This window comes from Micrasema longulum, unplaced genomic scaffold, assembly GCF_059751315.1.
Source record: "Micrasema longulum isolate JH-2025_06_02 unplaced genomic scaffold, ASM5975131v1 h1tg000835l, whole genome shotgun sequence".
Classification (NCBI taxonomy): Eukaryota; Metazoa; Arthropoda; class Insecta; order Trichoptera; family Brachycentridae; genus Micrasema; species Micrasema longulum.
This window is the reverse complement of record NW_028278027.1, coordinates 381,484-408,992: the sequence shown is the minus strand read 5'-3', so window position 1 is coordinate 408,992 and position 27,509 is coordinate 381,484. Positions and strand designations below refer to the sequence as shown.

Below are 27,509 nucleotides of genomic sequence, written 5' to 3'. Positions count from 1 at the left end.
CTGTTTTTTAAAAGAATTTTTGCACATAATAAGATTTTTTTTTGTTTTATTATAAAGCAAAATTTCTAAAAATAACATTTTGAAAACGCATACCTATACATTTATATAGTCATGATTCACAAATTTGTCCTCCTAAAGCCGATTTCACACCGGTTTGTTTGTACAAATCCACATGACCATATAAAATTAAGGTAAATTCATTTTTATTTTTTTTATATATTTAGTGGCTACTCTCGTACTAGAATTCTGCAAAAGGAAATCAAATAAATATTAGTCAGCCTAACGGTAAGTGCGTTTGCCTGCTACTGAATAACTAACAATAACAAAAAATAAAATATACAACACAATCAAAATCAATCCACCTTTTGTAATTTGATCATGCTATGATCATCAGAAATAGGCCAAACAGGAACGCCAGTTTACCCATGCATTGTAAAAATCTCCCTCATTATGACCGTTTTTTTAATGTACGTACTACCTTTATAAAAAATGTTTTCAGAGTTGATTTGTCCAAATTAAGAAAATATGTATCTAGCATCATACCCATTTGTTCTTTCTAAACTTATACATATTCACCCAAACGTTCTCTTGGGTGAGGAATGCTCCAAATATGACAAAGTAACTTTGTAATATTCCTTGTTTTCTTCATCCCACAAATGAACGTAGTAATGCGGAAAGCAGCCAGTCCACAATTTCGAAAAAATTCTATATTGATGTTATCGGGTGCAGTAAGGTCGATTCTAACTTCTGCTTAAAACAGCCAGACCGCTTACATATGAAAAACTGTATTAATTGCCTCCAGAAAAAGGTGTCGATCACAAAAACGGCATTTTTCATTTTTGCAGAAAACACCCACAAAACTAGAAAAATCTCATGGTACCTTAAAAATCTTTTAAACTGGTCAAATACACAATAAGATTCTTGTTGGTAATTTATAAAAAAAAACTATGTATTCATTGTTTATCGTTTGTTAAAGTCAAAAACATTCAAACTATGGTGTAGATTTTATAATTCACTCTTTTCACAAAATGGCTATTATCTCAGTTTCACTTTTCTATAGCTGGCTGCTTTCTGTATAACTACGTTCAAATGTACTTGTCATACTTATATTTAATTTCCCCGGAATTTTTCAGAATTTCAATCTTATTGGAGGGATTTAACCAATAGTCCGAATCAAAACCCCTACAGTTTAATTTAACGGTTAAACATTTTCGATATTATTTGCACGTTGATATACCCATAGACCAATTTAGCAAATACAATTTTGCTATCGCGAGCTGTAATTATTTAATTTAAGTAAAAAAAGAGATAAATATCGATGCGCATTTTTCGTGCGGTCTAAAATCACTGCAATGAAAGAGTTACTAATCAAGATTCGCTTTAATAGGCAAATATTTAAGTTCCCCAAGGGGGAAGACGTCAAAATGGGAAATCAAATATGCCCACGTAGTCTTTTCTAAATAACGGTATCATAAAATATGCTGTGTTTGTAACCATTTACTCCGAAAGTTCACGGATTTTTTATGCGTTTTGGGTTAGATTTGGATAACTTACCATCTGTTGGGTGAAGTAAGGGGGGTCTAGTCCCCCCCCAGGGGGGCGGAGCATGGCTGCGCTAACTGCCGCCATCTAGCGCCATTTACCGGAATTTATCCCTCCAACGGCTCATATCTGAAAATTATGGAGAAAAAGACACTCAGTATCGTGGTTGAAAGAAGCGATTTTACAAAAAGCGCTAATTTATGATTTTCTTTGCCACTAAAATTGCGGTAATCCCATTTAGAAATATTAAAATGTGATGACACTGCCTCGCTAGAAATCTAGCTTGTTTTCAAGGTACGTAACTAGACTTACAAAAAATATTTTTATGAGATCTGACAGAAAAATCTGACACCCACTTACTCTCATAAGTACTTTTGTCGTCTAAGGAGTAACCTTATATACATTTATGTTGAGTTCGTTAGGCTACCGTCCCTTAAGTCCTTCCTCCAGTTGTTATGAGCACAACATGAAATATATATTACTAGCTGACCCAACAGACGTTGTCCTGCCCGAACGTTGGCTTGCCTTGGAAAAATACTTTTTATTGATATGTAGGTACCTAGGTAACTAAAAATTGTTAATGTAAAAATATTTATATGTTTATGGTTGAATTCCAAAACATAAAAAAAAAATGTTTTAATATGGCATCCTTTTTGCCAAACGTCAACCCAAATATGTCACGTCAAACTCCGATCTTCTCACCAACAGGAGAGTGTATTTATGTGGGAATACGATTTTTAAAATTTATTGAATTTAATATATTTTTAGTATTACCAAAAATCTAGTCAAAATAAATAAATAGACAGAAATTATAAGGAATTTAAGGCAAGAATCTGATAGAGATCCACAAAAAACAAATGCTGTTTGTAAACATTCAAAAACAAACTTTTTTTAAACACAAAAAAGCAAAATCTTTCCATTTCTTTGACAATGCATTCTCCTCGAATGTAACCCTGGTAGATTGATGAATGAAACATTTATGCTTTTTACTTCTTTTTTACACATTGGAATGAAGATTTTTATATCTACGAACATGCATAGTGCAAAGATCTATATTTCTCTGAAAACCGCGCGTAAGCCGTTTCGAGTCCAGTGACATCACACATACAGAGGAATTATATTTATAAAGACTAGCTACAATGGGATGGAGAATACCATCTTAATGACTCCCGAGGGGGTAAAATCCAGTATTTTGTCTACGAACATTTGGACAAACTCAAATATTGTAATATATTACTAGCGTTTACGCGTGACACAGAATAAACTAATTATAATTCTATAACTTTCTGACCGGCATCTGAATCGTAAAGATGATCAAAATACTAGTGCAGTACCCTATGCAACACTTCTGATAAGGATAAGATTATGTTAATGGTAGTATTATTTATTTTTTAAGTGCCGAAAGAAAAATATTTTGGCTTGAACTTTCATATTAATTATATTAATATAAAAAGATTAAAACGTAGGATTTACATCGTATTTTTGCGACATATACCAACGTGATTTTTTATATTGTATACTTACAATACTTAATTTAAATATCCATGTTTTGCTTTTTATTGAAAAACGTTTTTGTCATGATTGCATTTTACGTACTTTTAATAATCAAGAACTCAATAAATGTTTCGTTTTGTCGATGAGAATTTAATAATTATTCTTAAATTTGTGTTTAAAAGCTAAAAGGCGGGTTTTGTGGGCGGATGGTTAATTATTGAATGCATCAGTTCGTCTGTCCAGGTAATTGATGGTCGAATATTACGAATTAATTTCTTCCAAACGTAGAAAACATTACATCACAGTGAAGCCTACTCTTTCCTAGAAAAAAACATTTAAGATTTATGGACGAAAGAAGATAATAGCTCTTTCAATGTAACATGAAGACTTGAAACGAATGCATGTACAAAATGTACTTTTATATTATTAAATATTTTTTTTTAAAGTATGAAAACTGGTTCTTCGACCTTAACTATAATTGAACGTTGTTCCGCAGAAAGCAGCCAGCCATAGAAAAGTTAAACTGAGATAATAGCACTTTTATCAAAAGCGTGAATAATCAAATCTACACAACAATTGGAATGTTTTTGACTTTGTCAAATGAGACATAATGAATAAATTTTAAAAAATTGATTTTACAAACAAGAATCTTATTATCTATTTGATGATTTTTGAAGTATTTTAAGATTCTTTAAGTGTTGTGGGTGTTTTCTGCAAATTGAGAAATGCCATTTTTGTGATCGACACTATTTTCAGGAGGTGATTATTACAGTTTTTTGTAAGAAAGCGGTGAGGCTGTTATTAGCAGAACATTAAATAATAATTGACCTTACTGCACCCGATAACATCAATATGTACTTTTTTCAAAATTGTGGACTGACTGCTTTCTGCATAACAATGTTCAATTAATCGTATAAGTATTTTGATGGTTATAATAAATTTACAACGATATAACGAACATATTATGTTTATTGGATTAATTTATTATTATTTTATTTCTATAGTAACATCTTTTTTGCTATTTTCATGGTGTAATATTCACCATTCTGCATTTATTTAAACATCTGTATTCCTTCAATTCTTTTATCTGTTGATGTTTGTGAAGTAAAAAAGCTGAAACTTTTATTTGTTCGGGAATGGGAATATAATTCATATGTTTTATACTTTGTGAAATACTTTGTATTATTTGATTTATAAATAAAAAAAAACAATAAACAAACTTTCGTATATGTGAGTTAGATTAAATTAAAGTAATGATGTAATAACTTATATTTACATATAAGTTATTAATTTAAAAAATACTTAAGTGTAGGTACATTTACTTAAGATAATATTTAGTTTTATATAAATTATCCATACACTATATAATATTCACCAGTCTGAAGATGCTCATTAGAGGGTGAAAGCGCTAATTGGTCAAAATAAATAAGTGGAAGTGTACCAAGTATTTTCTTAAATTAATAACTTATATGTAAAAATGTAAATATAAGTTATTACATCATTACAATGGAATTCCATCAAGAATTGTCAATGAATAATTTAAATGAAATAAACTAAAGTAGTAAAATCATTTATATATAAGTGTTTGACAGTTTAGATCTTAGAATATGGTTTTGAAAATCTGTCATATTATTTCGATAAAAAAGTTTCAAACATAACTCATTTAAGCGTGAGTAACAATTTATGCGATAATATGTCATATGTTTTTCTAAGAATAAAGAAAAACATTCGTAGAAAACACAAAAAATATGTATGTATTTAAATTATTATGTAAGCTTTTAAAACCCATTTATTCTAAAATATTTTTACGTTTACCTTTGCGTGTTGTAAACCATAGATAGACATAGACTTTACATCTCTTACGAGATATTTCTTAGAAAACTAGCATAAATTAAGTATCGTACTTTGTATTGGCCATGCTTCAATCTGTTAACAGCTGAGTTAACCGGGACGTTGAATGTAGGTGTTTTAAAGCTTAATATTATCTATGCATTCATCACACAGATACACAGACTGATTACGTTTGGGACTTTATTTGTTTTGTAATATATCATTCTATGATACAACAAAACGAACTTGTTAGGTATTCATATAAAGAACATTAAAAAAAATATGAGTAAAAAGCAAAAAAACATCTAGAGTCCTAAAGGATAAATGAGCAAAATGTGTATTGTCTGAATTTAACGCGCCATTGTTAATGAATTTATCAAAATCCTGCAATAAATCCTTGAATTTGACACTGTCTCTTTGTTCAATAAATACATTTTGTTTCTAGTGTAATTTATAATCTATCTAAAATGACAAAATGTTTTTTATCATGTTTTATCTGACATTCTACATGAAAATTTGAAAGCAAAACTAATACATAGCCGCTTTACAAATACGATAATATTTTGGTGAAAATCGCCAAAAAAATTTTTTTTGGTCATTTTTAGAAACATACTAAAAATATTAAATGTTTATCTTTGTACAGGCTTAAGCTAAAAATAAGCATTTAAATATTATAAAATTATGATATTGATAATTATTTGTATTTTTATATAATTCTATTCCTATAATAATACTAATGTCAACCGTGTCGGGAATTGAACCCGAATCCTCTTGCATGGAAGGCGGACTTGTTGACCACGAAGCGTTTTTACACTAGAATATTTCATAGTCCCTGGACTGGTACCTGAAGTGTAAGACTGATTATCTAACCTTCATGTAAAAAAAAAATTAAGATACGCTGCGGTTGGTGTACCAATGCGTACCTCGTGTACCATTAGATGCAGAAAGAGGAAAGGATACGATACGATAATAATATTCCCTCACTGGAGAGTCACGATATTTTCAATTTTTCATCATCATTTTAAAATGGAGTTCAATAAATTATTATTATATGAACAGTGAACGAACGATACAACTGAAACAGATTCAAAAGAGCTTAACCTTGTTCTTGGCAATGTACATATCCTTTCGGACACATTTGATCAAATCACAACTTATGACACCAAAACAATTATACGCTAAAACATTACTCACTTACAGATTTAAAAACTACTCATACTTGTATGAAAGACATAACCCCTTCAATACATCTCATACAAATAATATAATCACTAGATCCTCAACACAAAGACAACTTAAACAAACACAAACTAATTCCACTTTCAGACAAGGGGATTTTAAGTATTATTCAATTAAAATCTATAACCACTATCTATTTAAAAAAATAATAACTAGAAAACGTTTTACAAGGCTATAAAAAATGGATAGTGGAGCTAGGTAGAAGTAAAATGGATTGTCTCATTTGCCCAAACCAATATTGAATCAACTGCTCCACAAATGTATAGCTTATGTTAGGTTTTTGTGATTTTCATTGTGCGTTTTGTAATATAAATAATATACGAGTACATGTACATATATACCTTGTTTTTAAAACTGTGAATGTTTTGTTAATTATCTCTGTTTATTAAGTTGATCTTCTTTGCTTATTCTCAAATGTAAAAACATTTTAAAAAAGTATATAAGTGTCCTCGGCACGGGTAACCCCAGTGAGGTCACATTATTTTTATTATTTATTATAAGAGAAAAATATAAATAAATAAAAAAATTTTCTCATGAACTAAAATATGAGTTTATTAGCTTTTAGCTAAAACTGTTTTACCATATTTTTCATTCACTGCGTCATCACAGTTCATGATAAACTTTTTTTTAAATATATTTTTGTTAAGGATTATTAAGTTCTAAATCTAATGAGTAAAAAAATAGTTTTTTGTTCTATCGAGATACGAGTTAAAATTACTTGTTCAAAATAACGTTGAATTAAAATTGATTTTATTCAAAAGATCAACAAAATACAATAAGATACGTGTAAAATACCACTTAAGTCTCAAAACCCACCTTTGAATTATATGGTAATGGATGTTGATATTTTTAATTACCAAAACGTTCACATACCAATGTAATTCAATTATATTTATGTAAATTCATCCAACAAGGGTTAGTTATTAAATAAAATTCTTTTATTTCTCTTATTCATTACAGACGCAAAGATATATTCTTTACTCTCCTCTATTATTAAATCTCTTTTAACATTACAATACAATTCTTAACTTGGTGTATTTATGTTCTTTTCTGCCGTCTGCGTCTGGCTGTTCGTTTATTTATGTACACTTTTAATAAACATACACACATTAAATTTTGAGTGGGTACCTTCGGCAGGTGACGAAGTTTCTATGAACAATTTATATTAGTATCTTCTGAAGAGGTGAAGGTCGAGGAGAAATTTAAACAAATAATAAGTCAATATTAAAACTAAAAGTACGGGACCGACAAGTAGGTAATCACAGAGATTATTCAGTGTTGTAACGTTGATTACGAAATTAATTAAATACTTTTCCTGAGAAAATTTGAAATACAAATTACTCGTAACATTTTTAACACTTAAGGTAACACATAAGTACCCACATGATCGCTGGTAGACCGTGTGGAGCTTTGGTTAGCACATGTACCGACAAACACAATGTCATAGATTTGATTCCCAGCTGTGTCAATATTATAACTAGATCTACGGGATTCTCATTTAATATACTCGTACAATACATATTTAAGAACCAAAATTTATTTACAAGTAAATCAAATAGATCAAGAAGAAGGAATCGTGTGTTAGAAATACCACATTGTTAAACGAGGCTCGCACAGACATGTATATTTTATAGGCCCAAAAATGTTTAATTCTTTTTTTACTGATAATATTTTATTGATTCCAAACTTTCAAAATTTTCCTTCTTTTAAAAAAACATATCTAACATATAAACTATCCTAGATTCAAACTAAAGATATGAACTCTTTTTTTTCTATGATATATTTTATTACCCTTTAATAATAAGGAATATTTTTGTGTTTTTTTTTTTAACATTTTTTTTTTCCTTTTTTAATTACTTAAAAAAAAATATCATATTATCTTTTACAGAATATTTTATTTCTTCTTTCTTATGTTACACAAAAATATTATAACTGTCCGTTATTAATTCATTAACATTTTCTTGTATACCCACGAACAGGCCATGCCTTTGTGGGATTTTTTGTTTACTATTTTTACTACTAATATGTATTTCATTGCTATGTAATTATGCTTTATTTTTTTAATACTCTGTTTTATCACTTATGTTTATTGTAAAACATCGAAAAAAAATTCATAAAAAAAAAATTTAAATGCCCACTAAAAATAAATATAAAAACTTTTATGCAAACATCACGACAAGGGTGCATTCGTGTATGTTATTCATATATTTTTTCCTAGCTTTCATCTTCTTTATTTGTATTTTATTTCAATTTTGCCTGTGCGTATTATTATTAAAATATGTGTTTGCCATTTTTTGAGTGGAGTAATTTCGTTATTAAATAAATAAATAAGCTATATTTTTTTTGTGATTTTTTTCGGAAGAATATTTTTTTAAGTCCTTAATTTGTTGCAACAGAAGAGGAAAACCTTTTTGGGAAGGGACTATGGAAATCTTAGCATTTACAGGGCTTAAAACCTGTCATCGGCTAGCTTGTGGCCGTATTTCACACTGTGTAACATTCGCAATTCTGCCTTTGTTTAAACATCCACATTTTCTCAACTCTGCAATCTACTGACTACACATTGAGAAGTAAAATAAGCATTTTATAAGTTAATTAAAATATTTTTTATTTTAATTTTTTTCATTTTTTTGAGGGGCAAAAAAGTACGATAATTTTTATTTTTGAAATTTTGACAAAACGGACAAAATGTTTACGTGAAAAATGTAAGACAATTCTAGCCATTTTTCCATTTTTTTTCCAAACGCCAGAATACTTCTTATTTAAGATTGTTTTATTATATTGGCCCTAAGAGAGCTTTAGTTTATAGATGTATACGGTTCTAAAATTGTCTCGTTTGGCCGGATAAAGATCGGTTTATATATTTACATTGTATAATAATAGCAGTGGGAGGAATACGTAGGATCGCTAACATGGCAATAGGACATTGACTGCACAATTATTCCGGAAGAAGTGATTTTAAACTACATCTTCATAATGCCTTAGCAAGTATTCACAGGTCACGAGCGCAGTTATGTCACAGTAGGAAGCGGAATCAATAAGAATTTTAATTGAAAATTATATAATAAATGACTTGAGATGTAACAGTAAGTTGTTGCTGGGTGTTGACAATGTTGACGCCCCCAGTAATGCTTAGAGCACTGCATTAGTAAACTAAATGCAGCGTAGTTGGATAATCTGTTACATGAAGGTCAGGTGTTTAGTCGTACGCTTCAGGCGCCAGACCAAGAATGCAGGATCTCCCAAAGTTCTCCTAAAAATGTTTTCACCTTTACGTTTTTTTTTAAAGTTTCATATGTACTTGTCGGCCTTGTTGTGTAAAGGTCAGCGCGTTTGCCTACCATGCAAGAGGTCTCGGGTTTGATTCCCGACATGGTTGATGCGAAATATTTATTTGAAAGGGTGTTTTCACACTAGAATATTTCATGGTCCCTGGACTGGTATCTGAAGCGTAAGACTGATCATCGTAACTTCATGTAACAAAAATTATTAAGATATGCTGCGATTGATGTACCAATGCAGTGCTCTATGCACCATTAGGTGCGGAAAGGGTATGATGATGATGTACTTGTACTCGGATACTACGAGTGTATAAATTCGATATTATTTATATTTTTTTAGTTTCACTTTTATATTTAAATTTAAAAAATTTATAAACAATCTTTTAAAATGCAACTAATAATTATCTCTTTTTAAAAATAGACTAAACGAAAAAAAGTGAAAGAATATTAAATTTTACAAAAATAAAACTTAAAACAATGCATTATAAATGCTTTTTTTTCTAAAATTAAAAAAAAAACATGCATTATGCAGAAAGGAAAATATAAAGTTTTGAAAAAAGCATGTGTGTTAAATAATTTATAAAATGGTATTCCTATGTCATTATTAGGACAAACTCCATAACATCATTAATTCAAGTTGATAATTGAAACACTGATTTAAGTCTACAAAACCAACAAAAATAAACAAACAAACCATCACGCCGTTCCCCCGTAGGGGTAGGCAGAGAGGATAGACCGCCATATCACTATATCTTTGCATACAGACCTCGCTTCCTCTGCATTCATACATATTCTTATGCACGCACGCCGATTATTCCTACTTTTGACATGTCCATCTTCAAGTATTTAAAGGAATCGATCGTGCCATGTCTTTTTCGGCCTTTCTCGTTTTCTGCATCCATCAACATTCGCATCGTAGATCCTTTTAGCCGTTCTTTCGTTGTCCATTCGCTCTACATGTCCAAACCAACGCAGCTCCCCTTTCTTGATGCTGTCTTTAATGCATATCTCAGCCTTACACAGTTCACGGATCTCGAAATTTGTGCATTTATCATACATCCTTTTACCACACATTCGCCTGAGGGATCGCATTTTGACAGCATTACTTTCATCATCATTTTTCCAATTCCAAACTTCGCTCCCATACATTAGATTTGGCACTAGAACTCTATTGTGAACTGCTAGTTTAGCCTCCTGCGATAAACATTTGTTTGCCGAAATACCCTAACAAGGCGAAACAATTGTAAAGAATTTTTTTATATATGTAAAAATAAAATAAAGTATTTGGTAGACTTAAATCAGTGTTTGATTTCTTATATTATAAGTTTGATAATTAATTTATTAATAAATATAGGTGTTTTAGTTTGTACATAATATGTGTCTGGTAAATAAGACTTGTTCAGTAGTATTAGACTTTAGTATAAGACTGAGTATTTAACATACTTCCAGCCCAGAATATGTCAGACCGCAGTACATGTTACTTCACAAAAGAATTCCGTGGACATGTTAATTGTAGGTTTACTTTTTATGTATTCTAGATCTCGAGACCTTTTAACACAATAAACATAGGGCGGGACCAAGTACTAGATCGAACCAACATAACCCGGCGGGTCTAAATAATATTTTTACATATGAATGTGTAGCAGTACCTGAACATAAATATGTGCGTCATATTGACCGTTAGTCGAACCTTCGAAAAGTGCTAACAAATAATGTTCAAACAAAACAGATGTTTCAAGACCGCTAAACAATTAGGCATATCTTAAGTAAATGAGAAATGATCTTGATGTCGAGAAAGTACTAAATGAATATTTACATTTTTATACGTATATGGAACATGGTTTAAATTAACACTGAATAAACATTAATTTTCTTCTAAATCTATAGCAACAGAGAGGAAAAACACTTTCGAGAAGGGAATATGGAAGTCTACATATTTACAAGGCTGGTTTAAATGGTAACTTTACACTGAGTAACATTCAGCATTTTGCCTATGTTTAAACATCGGTATTTCCTGAAAAATATATTCAGGCATTGCATAGTATGTAGGTGAAATAATTTAGTCAGAATTTCACCCGCATTAATAAAGTTTTTAGCTATATTTTTTTTCAGCTCTCTTCTGTTTCCTATTCGCCCGCACCTAGAGTATCCTTCTGATATCTGGTCTCCATATTATGATGTTCACATCAAAAATATTGAATCAATTCAACATCGATTTTTTGGGCTTATCCAGAGACCGATATACGTATAATGAGTTAGAAACTAGCTTAAATATATCTTCTCTTCAAGACCGTCGAAATGAATTTAACCTTCTAGTAATATTTAAAACTCTTAACTCACTCTTTGATGAGCCTGAACTACTGAGCTCAATAAAATTAAACATCCCAACTAGAAACCTCAGACAAATCTTACTCTTTCATACCGATACCAAAAAACTATCTATGGTTTTCATTCCACTGTGCCCAGAATTCTTAGGTCTGCCAACAAACATACTAGTCTTGATTTCTTTAATAACAAGTTGTCTTCTTTCATTAGATCAATGAATCAAATTCAATTATAAACACTTCTCTCCCGCTTCCACTCCCACCAAGTTTGCTATATACTATTGTGTCTTTCTACTTTCCTTTATAATAATTTCCTATGCATAAATATGTTCTTAAAAATGCTTATTAGGCGTATATACAAACTAAAAAATAAGTAAATTTACTTTGTGGAAAGTTATCTTTAATTTGTTTAAAATAAAAGTATTCTGAATTACCCATCATCAGATTTAAATAAAAACGGTTTATATTTACACCTGATGATAGGTAATTTAGAAAACCTGAAACTAGTAGTGTCTTATAATAAACTCGTAAGTGGTAAAAAATTACAATGTGCTTTATTTTAAATTAAAGTTTTCAGCTCTTCAACTTCACAAAGCCCAATAAATGGATAAATTGAAGAAATGCAGATGTTAAAACACAGGCAGAATGGTAAATGTTATACAGTTTGCAAAGTGGCCACTTAGACCAACCATTGACAGGTCATGAAAATTCCATATTTTCTGCTATAAAATTATGTTCATCTCTGCTTTAATACATTCATATTAATAACTTCCAAAGGGGTTCAATCCTGTTCTTGTCTAAAAAAATTTGAACAAACTCAAAATATTGTTGATTTTATTTTAAATTCATTATCATCATACCCTTTTCCGTATGCAGTGGTGCATAGGGCACTGTATTGGTAAATCAAATGCAACATGTTTATTTTCCTGACCATACAGCGTACTTTTATCATGTGCCTACATACAGTACAGCTCGTATATACGAGTATATGTAAAGGAAATGCATTCCCTTTAGTTTTGAATGTAACAGCGTTTCGCCTTGTCGATAAAGCAGTGTTTCACAATTAGACGGTAAAACAGATAAAACCAAGATGGCGACGTTACGTCAGATTTTTACATGGCCAAAGTAAATAAAGAATTAAGATTGATTGAATAAATCATAGAAGCAAATTTGAAAGAGATTGACTTAAATTCGAATGTCGTTTTTTTGTTTTTACAGGTCAGAGTGTTGATGAAAATATGTTAATTAAGTTTGTTTTGTGATATAAAACGGATAAAATAAATCTTTATTTTTACAGAGCAATACAAGTATTTTATTAGTGAATCAAATTAAAGAAATTCATATTAAATGTATCGTGGTTATACAAGTAAAAGTGACCATTTGCAATAATGACGAAATTGAGATTATTGACTTTTTGACATCACATTAGCAAAATACTTGACTGGTAAAAATGCCAAGTCGATCCGACATACATTGTATATAGTCGACACTCAAAATCTCACCATTTCACACCATATCACAGGTTTTTGACAATTAAAACTGACCAACACGCAATGTCGCTTTTATTAGTAAACTTATGATCCAAAGAATTTACCAAGTAACAGTTAGTCAATTTGACTTGTAGGTGATGTCACCAGTAAAGAGTTAGTTAGAGTTATTAGTTAGTAGTTAGTATACGTTTTGTATTTGACAGATAAGGTTTTTTTACAAAAGGTTCATTTACAGTAACTTAATGTTCTTAAAATAAATATTTTAAAAATCCTTGATTATTGAGTACATGAAAATAACATTTTTAAATGTATAAATTGTATGTATTTATTTGATATGTAATATTTTCTTTACTAACTTTGTATACTATGTGGAAATTTGTTATTAGTTCTGAGTTTATACACTATATCTGTTTGTTTACTAAAAATATGTATGTAGAACTGTTGATTTCCCAAATAAAATGAAATAAATAAAATAAAATTTATTCTTTTGATTATTGCGTAAGACTTCTTAACTATTTGTTTTTTTTCATTTATTTTGTACTTCTGTGTTTATTTAACCTTCGTAAATATAAAAAATGGATTATTGAAATGAAAAATTCCAAAAACATAATTTACAGTAATAAAATAAAATACTACATCCCTCAATGAACGAAACAAAAATGATTATCTGCAAAATTTCATGTCAAATTTTGTCACTAGGTCAATTTCTCTTGTATGCCCACGATATATAGACTCCGGATTGAAGGAACAATATAATTTAAATGTGTTCATCATGATTGTCTCACCTAAGTTCATTACAATGCGTATCGCTAAACCTTCACAACTACGCGAGAAGTCATGTTTCCCAATGGTACTTTATAATGCAGCTAGGACCGACATGCTCTGTTTGTGTTGTGTAACTAATATTACGTTCGAAATAATGATATCCATATACAGACAATCATATTGGATTAGTACTGTTCCCACACAAATCGCAAAATGCGTTTTGTGCAATCGTTAATGCGGCGAAGAGCCCAGAAAATAGAGCTATTTAAATGTTGTCATGTAATGGATCGTTCGAGATTTCATCTCATTAGCAATATTTCGTCAAAGGTAATTTTAATGTAAAAGGTAACAGTACTACTATTATGAATAATTTAATGTATCCACAAGAAACATACTTTGATTTACACTCATTTGTACTGTGACTGTTTTTGCTGTGTCGTCTTTAACAAGTATTCGTTTTATTTATTTTGGTTGGGTAAACGAAACAGAATTAGAAAAGAAAATATATAATATAATCCAACTTCGTGGGATTTTACTTTTATACAAACTAGTACTTATCTGGGAAAAAATTTCCTGAGCTCTTGCTACAGACTACAAAATTAAATTTATGCGTTATAATTAAATAATAAAAAATGGCAAGTATCGCTTCGGTAGCACATAAATGCATATTTTATAATAAATAAGATAATTATTAAGTTTATTTAAGATTACAAATAAATGGGATCCGAAAATTCTACGAATTTGGGGTTTCACCGAATAAGAAAAATAATAACGACAATTTCGTTCAGTATACAAACCTTTTCTATTACAATATTTTGAGTTTGTCTAAATGTTTAAAGACAAGAACTGGAATTTACCCCCCAGGGAGTATTAAGATGGCCGTATTATAAAGTACAAAAGAGAAAGATAAAATTAACAGAGAATGAAAAACGTATCGAGGGGTTCTAGACCCGTCGGTATAAAATTATATACTTACATCAAAACTTGATGGTAGGGGGGTATCGATACTATACCTTTATAGTCGGTCGGGAGACTTTTATCTTCAACTATGACGTCATACTGAAGCTAAAGCATTTTAGAGCGTAGACATGTGTACCGTGACGTACGCTTCCCTTTGATTCATATCGATGTACCGACCCAAAACTTAAAGGTGGGGGGGTTGGTAATATATCTTTATAATCGCTACAGGGAATTTATCTTCAACTATACCGTCAAGGTAAAGGTATGACGTCTTTGTCTTCCCATCATAATCGAGGCCCAGGAATGAAACCCGAATTTAAAGATTGGTTATTAAGAAAACAAAGCGGTCCCTTTAATAACTCATACGAGCTTTCGGGATGAAAGTTAGTATAAAATCTGGACCAATCGAATTTGTATTTTTAAATTTAAGTAAAAAAAAATATACTTCTTCTTCATCAAAACAAATACGGATATATTGTTGGCTCCACTGTGGCAATATTGAGATGCATTATTAACACAGATGATACGTGGTTCATCTGAGTAAACTGATTTTAAGTGACTAGCAAATGCATCAGCCATGTCCGAGTTTTGAACAGTCTTATCATCCCATAGCATAGTGTCAATATTGAATTTCTTCGCGATAGCTATTACACATTTCATACTCCCACACACTATCAGTGGCCTTCCACTGTTTATGATGGAAATGTTTCATCTCCGTCCCTAATAAGATATCTAGTCTACCACTTTGGATATTGTTTTCCTCCTAATGATGGAGTTTTTCTGGGATAACACAAATTAAAAATTGCTGTAAACATGAGAATAAAAATAATCAATTGATATATTCACATTTATCGACCCTTTCATCTCACTTAAGTCGACTTCACTCATTAGTCTACATAGAAACACGAAATCACCTTTATGGAAATTTCATCCTCTCCACGTAGTTGAGTTTTGCTTAGGAACTAAACTAGAGTGATGAAATTGGTATTGACGTAAGTCAAGATCAAATTCAAGACTCAAGATGGTAATTATCATCAGAAATTAAGGAAATAATATTTCTAGTAATAACTAATCAAACATTACTAAAAATTTATTCTTAAATACGGTTAAATGAGTTTAAATATCGTTGCATTAAGAGACACCCAGTATCTCGCAAAGCAACGAGAGTTCAGCTTCTATTAAATCCTTACTGCGAGCTGAGTGAATATTAAAACCTCCCAGAATAAAGACATTTTTGTCTTTTATTATACTTAAATTGGCTAAAATATAATAAAAAATCATTTTTAGACCTGAAAATCAATCGCCGGTAATATTTTTAGGCTTCCGAGAAAGTGTTTAACCAAGGCCCCAAGAGCCGATTGAGACCCGTAGGACAGACGAAATGAGACCCTGAGGAACGATTAAATTTGACCCGATGTGTCTAACCTTCCAGCTTGCAACAGTAAGTGAAAGCGGTGGCTGACTGTAACTTGATAATATTTTTAATTATTTAATTTGTAGAAAACGCAGCGACTAAACAAAAAATCACTCCGCCCCTGATATCAAAACACGAAGTTTCTTAAAACACGTTCACGAAACTTACGATAGAAATTATTACTGCAACCTGTAACTTGTTACTTCTGGCGAGAAAATTGCAGTTTCGTGTCTGAAAATCTAAGTTCCAGCAAAAAATACAAACCAAAAGATGTATTTTAGGCAAGAATCGATCCTGGGGAGGGTTCATGTAATTGCGAATTATTGAACGGAAATTGTACAGTAATATTAATAATGATTCAAATGCATTATTGGGTAGTATGGAAAGGATTATAATGCACTCGGATAAGGAATGATTTAATTTACTTCTCTCATAAACATTTTAGTGCCAATATAAAATATAAAATAAATTATTTTTATACGAATTAAAAACTAAAAATCGGTTGGTATGAAATCTATAAATAATTCTGAATAAGAAATTGTGGCTAATTTATCATTTTTTTCATATTGCATTTATAGTAAAATTTAATTTTTTGAGATAGGTTTGTGGGCATATGGAATATGCAATAAATGCACACAGTATGATGAAAATCATAAGCACCTGCCATTGCAAAATGTACATTTTTAATATTTTTGCATTGAACTCTTATATTTCTGGCAGGGAATAAAAAACTTTTGTTCAAAAAAATTTTTTCATTTGATTGAAAATAAATCATTTAAAAAAAATTTATGACAGTTTCGTTAAAAGTATTTTTAAAATTCAAAAACTGTGCTTCGTTAAACGTTTTTCAAGTATTAAATTAACTTCATTGATATTTTTTTTTTAAATACATATTTTGGCGTAACTGGTATCTACGACAATTGATTACTGAGCCGGTTACGACATGTTTACATTAGGAGTACAATCAAAACTTGTTACTTAAAAAATAAATTATTTTAAAGTTTAACAACATATTCAATAAGTATAGCCATCAATGAAAAACAACAAATTAGTCAACTATTATTATTTTTATTTTTATTATTAATTCATCCAATTATTACGAGTATTTTTTTTTAAATTTTTTAATCGATTTATTAAGTTAATATTGTTGATTGTTAAGTTATTTTGTTCGCTTAGTTAATGGAAAATCGACTTTAATGGAATTTAAGAAGATCAGATCTTTTCCAGAATAAATTGGCATTCAACATCATAAAATATCGTATCATTCCAGCTTTATTAATAGAATCTGAAAATTCTCTTACAATAACAAACGGCTCCAACGATCAATTCCAGCATTCTTCTTAGCATTTCCCGCTGGTCAGCGAGCCTCTCTATTCGAAATTGTATCTCATTTTGATACTATAAATAGGAAAAATACATAAAGAACACCTGCCATCTTGAATTTGGTCGACTATTCTACCGTAATGGTAGATAGTAGATACCAAATCTCTTTCCGTGTGATATTGTGAAGAAAGTGATTCGGAGCTCAAGTGATCCAATCTGGAGATGATTTATAGCAATTCGATGATGATCGAATTTGGTGATATTTCCTTTATTCATTTTATTTTTGGTATCTAATAATATTTCACCTTTGCTTTTAAACAATGAAAGCACGTACTTGAACAACGCTGACTCATTTTATTTATGAATTCTACAAAACTTGTGATATGAAATTTTAAATACTTATTTTAATTTTAATTATGAAACGTAAAGTACGTACTTAAAAAATTTCGAAGAATATTATTATGTTACATGCCACGGCAGTATAATATGGTGGTTAGCTGTTTATTTTTGTAACGAATATATTTAAGTACTTCGTCACATTTTTTTGTTTGTTTCTTGCGCTGACAATACTGTTGGTGGTAGACTTGTCACGCCGTACGATTCACTTCTAGAAAATAGATCAAAATAGCTATCGGACAAGACAAGAGAGGGATTCGGTTAATCCGGAAAGAGCCTTAATAATCTGTAATCTCCATAATTGAAAACTAGTCTTGTGTCTATAATAACAACTTTCTGAATTCGACAGGATCCTTTTTCCCTTATCTCACAATATATTCTTTTGATAGAACTGTTATTTTATATAACCGCGTGAGAAATTAATCTCTAAGCGTGTCGAGCCGCCAGCGTATAAAATGTCTACTCGCATTTTATTAATATATGCGTATTCCTTCAAGTCAAGAATACGATGTTCATCGAGTTATTAAAATCTTGATTTATTTGTTCGGAAACTACTAACAGAATTTGATGGCGCAAAGTAATGCAGTTCATCGCCATATTGGATCTTGACGAAAGTTCTGGTCTTGCGTTTTCAAATAATGGCGTGGAAAAAATATAAAGAACACGAGGAATTCACTATCGTCCCTTGAAATCAAGATGCAGACTTTCTTACGAGATATTTGTGTTTTTGCAAATTAATCTAAGAACCCGTATTAAAGTAATTTTCCACTTGTATTTTAAAAATATATTATTAAAGTAGAATTAAATTATTTTCAATGATTTTTTAATATTAAATTGAGAAAATGTTTTATAAGATTTCTACATACATTGTCAAAATCTAGAAATGTCACCAATAACCTTATAAATTGAATGAATCAATATTTTTGTTAAAATCATCACACTTATATTATACGCAAATTATTCAAATCATAAGTATCTATTATATTAAAATGTTTGACTTGATATCAAGGAAGATTTTGTTTCCAGACATATGTATCATAAACGTTGGATTAAAATTAAAACAGTTATCAGATTATAAATGTATGTATTTTTATAATTAATAAAGCCATAAGCTTTATCTACTGTATTTACATTGAGATGCTTCATGAAGAGGCAATCAGGGTTATTTAATGTTCATATGAGTATTATTCAAATAAAAGATGTATTAGGGCTATACAAATTTAAATATAGCATTAGGTTATCTTTGTCTCTCTTGAGATCTATATCTTGTGAATACTAGAAAAAAATAAAATTGAATTTAAAATGTGTTTCAATTCGAGGATTCGGGTGGTGCATAGATCACTTGGGATGGAAGGGATTTGCCTGGGTAAAAGGTTTTAATAACGCGTGCTTTATTCAGCTCTGCTGGTCAGTGGATGAAAAAGGTTCAGGTGGGTGCTTCGCCCCCCGGAACTTCTTTATGACAATATCTACATATATACGGCACACTACACTACAAAGTGTTCTCGGCACGGGAAACCTCAGTGAAGTCACATTATTTTTATTATTAATTATAGTTTATAAGAGAAAAATATGAATAAATAAATAAATAAAATAAATACGCAAAAAAATATTTCAGAAGAGTGTTTTTATATGGTTTTTATTTGAACGTTCCAACGGAAACGAAACATTGCATGCGTTTTAAATTGACTCATAATTTGTCACAGTTAACAAATACTGAATAACAGTTATACACAATGCTACTATTTTATCAATTTTAGCCAAAGTTACAAAACTTTTTTTTCCAACAATCTATATATACAAAAGTCTAGGTCCCGTATGTTTATGGCCGCGAATCTTGGAAAGTAATCGATGGATTGACTTAATTTTTAAAAAGAAAATTGCATTTCTTTATATTCTACAGCATAGTCAGAGCAAATTAAGATATTAAATTAAGCAATGTGTTTTCTTAGTAAATGTATAGCTGCCAGACTATTTTTATTTACTCCCCTAATAAATCATACAAGACAAAGCCACAGCAAAGCGTGGCCGGGTTTAGCTAGTACAATATACAAAAATATGAATTAAGTTATTTTAAAAATCAATAACAAAAAGTAATTAAAAAAAAAAAACTATTAGGAAACCAATTTTAAAAGAATTAATAAACAGTATTTAAAAGTATGAATCTATGTATTTTAGAGAAAACGGGTTTACTTGTTACAAACTGGCATATAATATAATACAGTGACTTATAGCAGAATGGTGAATGTTACTCAAAAATACTAACTGCATCCGATGGTGTAGGTATAGGACACTGCATTGTTAAATCAAATGCAGTAAATTTCAATTATTAGTTACAAGAAGATAATATAATCAGTCGTACGCTTCAGGTACCAGTCCTGGAATGAATTGAGTGTTAAACCACCTATAAAACCAAATATTTAATTTCAACCTTCCCAGGAATCCAACTCGGGACCTCATGTGTGGTAGGCAAACGCGCCAACTACCACACTAGATTTCCTAGTATTTTTTCTTGAGAGCTGCCATCGAGTCAGATACACTTGTCCAGTGTTCTGGTTCTATTTCACACACAGAACTGTATCTTCAAAAGCTCTGTCTGTGTTAAAAAAACATATTTTTATGTAAAAAAGAGTGAAATAATTTCAGTTTTGCTTAGACTATTATTTTGTTCTCAATAAAATTCTGAATGCGCAATCAAATTAAAAAATATAAATCGAACTAGCTACATTAACCTGTCTGGAGAGAAGTAACGACAGTTAAAACTGTTAATTTAATAAAGATAAATCTCTAGTAAGTCGAGGCTCCGTAATTTCGCGAAATTGTTTTGTAAAGTAATCTTTTAGCAAAACAATTTAGGGTTTCGTTTGAAAACAATTTATTCAACTTATTAAGTCGTGATGCAAATGAGCCTCGACAAAAAACATTTTAATTAATTAAGGTTAACTCTTAAAACATGGTGGTATAAAAAACATAACACATATTCAATGTAAACTTTTTATACAGAACCATGGTAAATATTAGTAACAACATTTATAACACAATATTGGTATTACATTTTCGCTAACATAAATCACCAGTCTCTGACAGATTTAAATAGTTATTTATTTCCTCACTGGCCTGGTTGTTGTCAAATTTATACCACCTGGAAAACCTTTTTTCATTAATCTATTGGTTTACTTATTTTTGTAATCAATAATCAAAGAAATCATAGTATTTTTTTATTCAAATAAAAAGCTGTGCCTTAAAGAGTTAAGAGGAAACGCGGTGACGGAGAAATGCGATGTATAGGTACTTGTACATAGATTTTCTGTCACTCTCCCGCAGATGCCTCCCCGATATTTACTTTCTACTCAAAATAATTGCAGTTATTTAAGAAATAATTTTATCCAAATACGTTTTTTAAATTTGTATTTAATTGTGGGACGTTATATTTATTCATTCATTTACATACATAAGTTTAGTGTACATTATTTGAGACATAAGTCCCAACTCCATGGGACTAAAAGTCCAGTGTTGAGATGGGACTAGCAATTAGTTGACACAGACACATGAATATATCCCCACAAATATATAATAAGAAACATAGAAAATATTTTTTTTTAAATACATATATGGCACATTATGGTAAACAGTAAACTCAAACATTCGGAAAATCATCAAGGAGTTTCCTACTCAATTCCCTCTCACTAAGGAAAATCCAGTCCTTAACAACTTTCTTGAAAATAGTTTTTGTCCTTGAGAGCTTAATACGCTCTTCCGAATTATTGAACACTCTCGGTGCGATAAATAAGAAATGTCTCTGAGCAAAAGTCGTATGGGTTTTGGGTATGACATAATTCATGCTCTGGGAAAACCCCGTATGGACATTTTGCTGAGACTCTCCTTATTGTTAGACTAGAAGGTATATTTGAAAAACGTTTTCAAATTATCCTCTTATTTTTCATATGAAACGACAGGAAAAAATTGCTTGAAGACAATATGCCCGCCAATGTACGTTTATATTGCGCATTATGTTAATGATAATTAGGTTTTAAAGATTAATTACGTTTTGCTATTTTTTACTTTTTACATGTTTTATTTTTTGTAAAATGTTCCCCTCGGCACGGACACCCCAGTAAAGGAACATAATTCTGTATAAAAAAAGATAACAAACATTGTAAAAGTGTTAATAAATAAATATATATGTAAATGAAATGTGTAAATAAGTTAACATATCACAACAGTGATGGAGAATACTTCAGAGACGGAAAGTACCAGCCAATGACAAGTCATTAGTCCTGTAAATGCCTCGACTTTCATATTTATTTATCTAAAATAAACTCTATCTCTGTTGTCTAATCTTAGTCAACAAATATTTGAATACACTTAAAAATTTTCTCTTGAAAAAGTGTGAATTTACCCAACTTGATGCCTACAAAACACGCTGTACAAAAATCACGCCAGACAAAAATTGTATGAAAAATTGAATTGGAAAACATTTACAAGGCTGTGACATTACACTACCAAAATTGCTGACTTACACAAATATAATACAAGACAACAACAACACCACCGCATTATAAAGCCAGGATAAATGCAGGACAGTAAAAAAAACAACAATGACTTACCTAAATACTCGAAAAATCATATTGAAGATAAATTTAAAATCAACACTAGAGAGCACATGATGACTTTACTAACCAGACGAGACATCACATGACTTGACCTTATAAATTTTTTGAATAACCCTTACTAGTCATACTTATATAAATAAAAATATAACAAAATAAAATAAATAAATGAACTTTGTTTTAAACCACTAATTTTTATTTTTCACCGACCGGTTTCAAAGCAAACAAGCTTCTTTGTCAAGGTAGTTACGTAAACCTTTTAAAAAGTTAGTTTGCTTTGAAACCGGTCGGCGAAAAATAAAAATTAGTGGTTAGAAAGAAAGTTGTTTTATTTATTTTATTATAATGAATAACCACAAAGTTAATACTTCAAATATAAACTTTTTAAAAATATAACAATTAAAAATACCTTGGAACCTAAAACGTTTCTGGCATGCCTTATTAAAATGTTGTTAATTAGCATAACGTACTCATGATGCGAGACTATCGCGTGACTACAGACAAAAATAGATACCGATATAGGTGGAACAAATTATCGAAACAATCCATATTAATTATGGGCCTCCTATCAAATTACAAGATCAAAGACGAACCATAACTTATTCAATTTTACAGAGTAATAAATAAAACCATTTCCATTAATTAACCAACTCGTGCGAGAATGATTTTAATAGCATCTGGATAACCTACCAATATTTTTATAGATTTTAAGATGGCAAAAAATGAGTCAATATTGCGAAACTAAGCAGATTTTTATACCGTTGATGGTCATATTTTAAATATGTCTACATGAAAGGTGTGTGGTGTGGGCAACAAAATAAACGGCGCACTAAGCGCAGTAATTGTTTATAAAAATATGTCAATCGAAGCTAAACGGGCAGCGCACAACGGAGTTCGGTTCCCAACACTAATCTCTGGAAATGAAACATGGAACTGGTAGAGGAAGGATGAAAGTGGAGTGAACGCGGTTGATGTGATCTCTTAGACGAAAGTTAAAAAAAAATAATGTATGACAAGATGACGAATGATGAAATCAGGCGAAAGTGCAAATCTGAGAAAATAATGGTTTCTGAGATGGTTTGGCCAAGTAGAACGAACGGATTACGAAATAATGGTAAAATACATATATTTGGCGAGGATAAACGGTAACGTGGGCCTGGGACGACCGAGGAAGACGTGGCATGATCAGGTAAACCAATATCAAGTCTGGTCATGTCAAAAGCTGACAGAACCGAAGGGCATATATGACAAGATGTATAAATGTGGAAGAATCTTGGAATGTATGCCAGTATAACCGTGTGTGGCGGTCCATCCTCTCTGCCTACACCTACGGGGAAATGGCGTGATTGTAGTAGTAGTACTGTAGCATTCACCATTTTGTGTATATTTAAACATTTAAACATGAGTAGAATTATAAATAATAATAATAATACACATTGTGTAACGTTTCCATTTTAACCAGCCAATGTCAGGTCATAAGTCCTGTAAATGCCTACTTCCTGTAAGTGTTATTCATCTCTATTGTAACAAAATTATCTTAATAGGGTTAAATCCAGTTCATACACAAATTTGAACCTACTAAAAATATTGTTGACAAATATTTGTGGACCTATAATAGATTTTAATTTTCCTGGAATTTCATGACCCATATCCCAATTAATTAAAAATGGTTAAAACCCCTGTAAATGCCGAGATTTTCATATTCTCCAATAATTCCTTCATCTCGATTGATATATATAATATATCTAAGAATTGTTTCTTTCGTTTCTGTCATAATCTTAACAAGTGATAAACTTTGCAGGTTGTCAAGGAATCTGAATTTATCATTTTAGCATTTATTTCATTTATTCGATTGGGTTTTGGTACTGTGGCAAGTGTCTCGGACTCACGGACCAGAAGTCTGTGGTTCGAATCCCACTCTACCCCAATTTGATTCCATTTTCTGATTGTGAATTATTTACAACTTGTTGAAAATGGCTCTCAAAATTAAATATTTGCGTAAATCATAAGAACGCAAATATTTCTTTTATAAAAAAAAAAAAAAAAATGAATTTTCATATATCTGTAACTATGGAATAAAGCTTTTTTTACTGTTACATATTTATTGTCAGTAAGTGAACGCACCAATCACCGCATTATCAAGCGGACTCATCTCCATTCGATTGATTTTTTCGGGGTTTTTACCTCGAGTCGAAAATACTCGTCCAGGGTTCAGAACTGTCCTCTCCATCCGAATGAACACAGTGAAAAACGTAGCCAAGAAATATTTTTTTGTTAATATGTAGATAAACAAAAAATAATGATAAAAATGGCCAATTGCGAAAACATTTGGATTGAAAGTCTCGGTAGCTAGCTATGATAACAATTGTAATATATTAGGCATGTTCTAAAATCATTTATTGGTATTTTTCTAACTGACCGCTACAAATAGTTAAGTAGTGTGTAGGTACTTTTGTTTACGTTATGTCGTAAAATGACCAATGGATACCTTAGAAATCAATTGTCAAATGTAAATCCATTGTGTGTCTGTCAAAAGCGTCTTAACAGGCGTGTGTGTAATTATTCTGGACATTTCCAGTGCTTTCTAATAAAGTATGCATTGTTACTTTGAAAGCGTTTAGCGTGCGGTCTTCTGGGAGTTACATAGCACAAATTCAACCTAACGAAGTTGCTGCGATCGTTTGTGCGAAAAATCGTTTATGATGCTATCAAACACACATTGTTCTTGTTCGTTTCGATTTAACGAAGATATGAGAGTATGAATAAATAAAAAAAGTAAATAAAATATCTTAAGCGGTAATATTCTAGTTAGAATCCTTCTCTACACAATATTTTGTTCAAATGTGCAGTAAATAGTATTTAATATACCAAAATAGTTTGGTAAAATATAATTATCTATGGGTAGTCACGAAACTAAAATACGGTAAACCGTTTTTTAAATAGTATTTTCTCGAGCGGTATATTTGTAAACTAACTATCTTCATAGTTCCTCTTTCCATGCCCAGTAGTGCATAGGGCGCTGCATTACTTAACCACACCCGGAGTATTTATAGCATCTGTTACATAAAGGAAATATGATCATTCTTACGCTTCAGATGCCTTGATTATTGGAAAAATCAATATTTCATGTCTACCCTGCAGGAATCAAACCCAGGTCTTTAGGAATAATAGGCAAACACATCAACCACGTCACAAGGCGGACTTATCTCCACTGAATTTCCTTTTTGACTTTTATCGGAGGGCAGCCATCGACTTAAAAATACTCGTCCAGGGATTATTTGTATATTTAGAACTTTATATACATATACAATTTATCTACATATAAGGGCGGGCATATTGCCTTAAGGCAATTTCTTCCTACCTGCCCAAACGGGTTCTGTTTGTTTTCACATACTGAATGTATTTTTCATTCCCCTGGATACAGAAACTTACAAATAATAGCAAATATATGTTTATGTCAAAAAACTTGAAAAAACGAGAGCTGTTCTTAATTTCATGTGGTGTTATATTTGTTTACTATTTTACAACTCATGAATTTATTTTGACAGCTTACTTCGGCAGAAGCTAACTAAGCATATAAAGCGTTCGTATAAAGTATCACTACGTAAATAAATATGAGTATTACTAAGTTCAAGATGACTGTATTGATTAGAACAAACTTGCTGACATTCGCTTAACAAAAGCATGTCAATAATATTATGCTCTCGATATTTTTATTCGCGTTCGTTTCGGCTGCACACAAATTATTTTCGAACGAATACTTAAACGCCATCCTATGCTAGAGCAGCTGGTCAAATTGCTTCGACAAAATTCACAGTGTACATAATTAAATTGTTTTTTTTCAACTCTTATTACAAAATTATTTTTTCTAGATGCGCATCGAATCTCTTTAGCATTACTTCAACCTTATCATATTTGGACATGCTTGAAAAAGTGGTTCCGCGGAGCGAAAAACCAAATTACTTTTTTCTATTACAAATGTAATATACGTGTGCATTTAAAAGACATCTAAATATGTTTAAATTACTGTTATGTGTCAGATTTTATTCCTGAAATAGAGTTTAAACGTATAAACTTTGTTTGAAAATTCCGTCAGAAGGCGATATAACTGTATTAACTTAATTTAATATAACAGGTGTCGTTGAATGAAGCTCATTTTATAACTTTATGTTTTATTTACAATAGTTAACTGTGCATAAATTATAAAGAAACGCACAACATAAAAAAACAACTTAACAGCAACATAACATAAAGCTAACTAAACAGCTGGATAGAAAAACAAAACAACTTCTTTTTTAATGTTTCATAATATCACAGATGATTTTAATTTATAATTGAAAAAAAAACAGTCTTTCAAACAAAGACAAAAAAGTAATAAATACATATTAAATATTCATACATGTCTTTCCATCAAAAAACTGCTTGATGGCACTTGGATTTTTAATTAACAGCAATTTTTTCAGACCTATTAGAAATGAATTGTCAATTACAGATTGCAAGATGCAACTAAATTAGTATATTTTCTGTCTCTTTTATGTGGTAAGCATTAATTTGTAGTGCAGAGCATTTGGATGCGATCGTCAGTTTGATTTTTAAACTAATTAAAAATTAAACAACCAAGATGAGGCTTTGACTTATCACTTGATTTCTTGATTAATTGATGAAGTCCCATTCAATGCGAATCTTGGATTTAAGGATGCGCAGTAAAAAGTACTTCAGAAATATTGGTATCATAACTATCCCAAATCAATCAGAAAATCTGCAACACTTAGACCAAATTTCACGAACATAAAAATAATATACGATACGAAGCCAGCAAAGTCAGGATTCTCCAACTAATA

General features: G+C 30.7%; 1 protein-coding gene across 1 annotated transcript in view; it reads right to left on the bottom strand.

The window, feature by feature from the left end:
* The window catches only part of RhoGEF64C (Rho guanine nucleotide exchange factor at 64C), a 319,583-nt gene that overhangs the window by 101,792 nt on the left and 190,282 nt on the right, over window positions 1–27,509 (bottom strand). Inside the window, exon 3 of the mRNA XM_088230971.1 lies at window positions 1,555–1,671. Coding sequence (XP_088087097.1) covers window positions 1,555–1,629 — 75 coding nt within the window. The 5' untranslated portion in view covers window positions 1,630–1,671. The remainder of the gene's footprint in view (window positions 1–1,554; window positions 1,672–27,509) is intronic.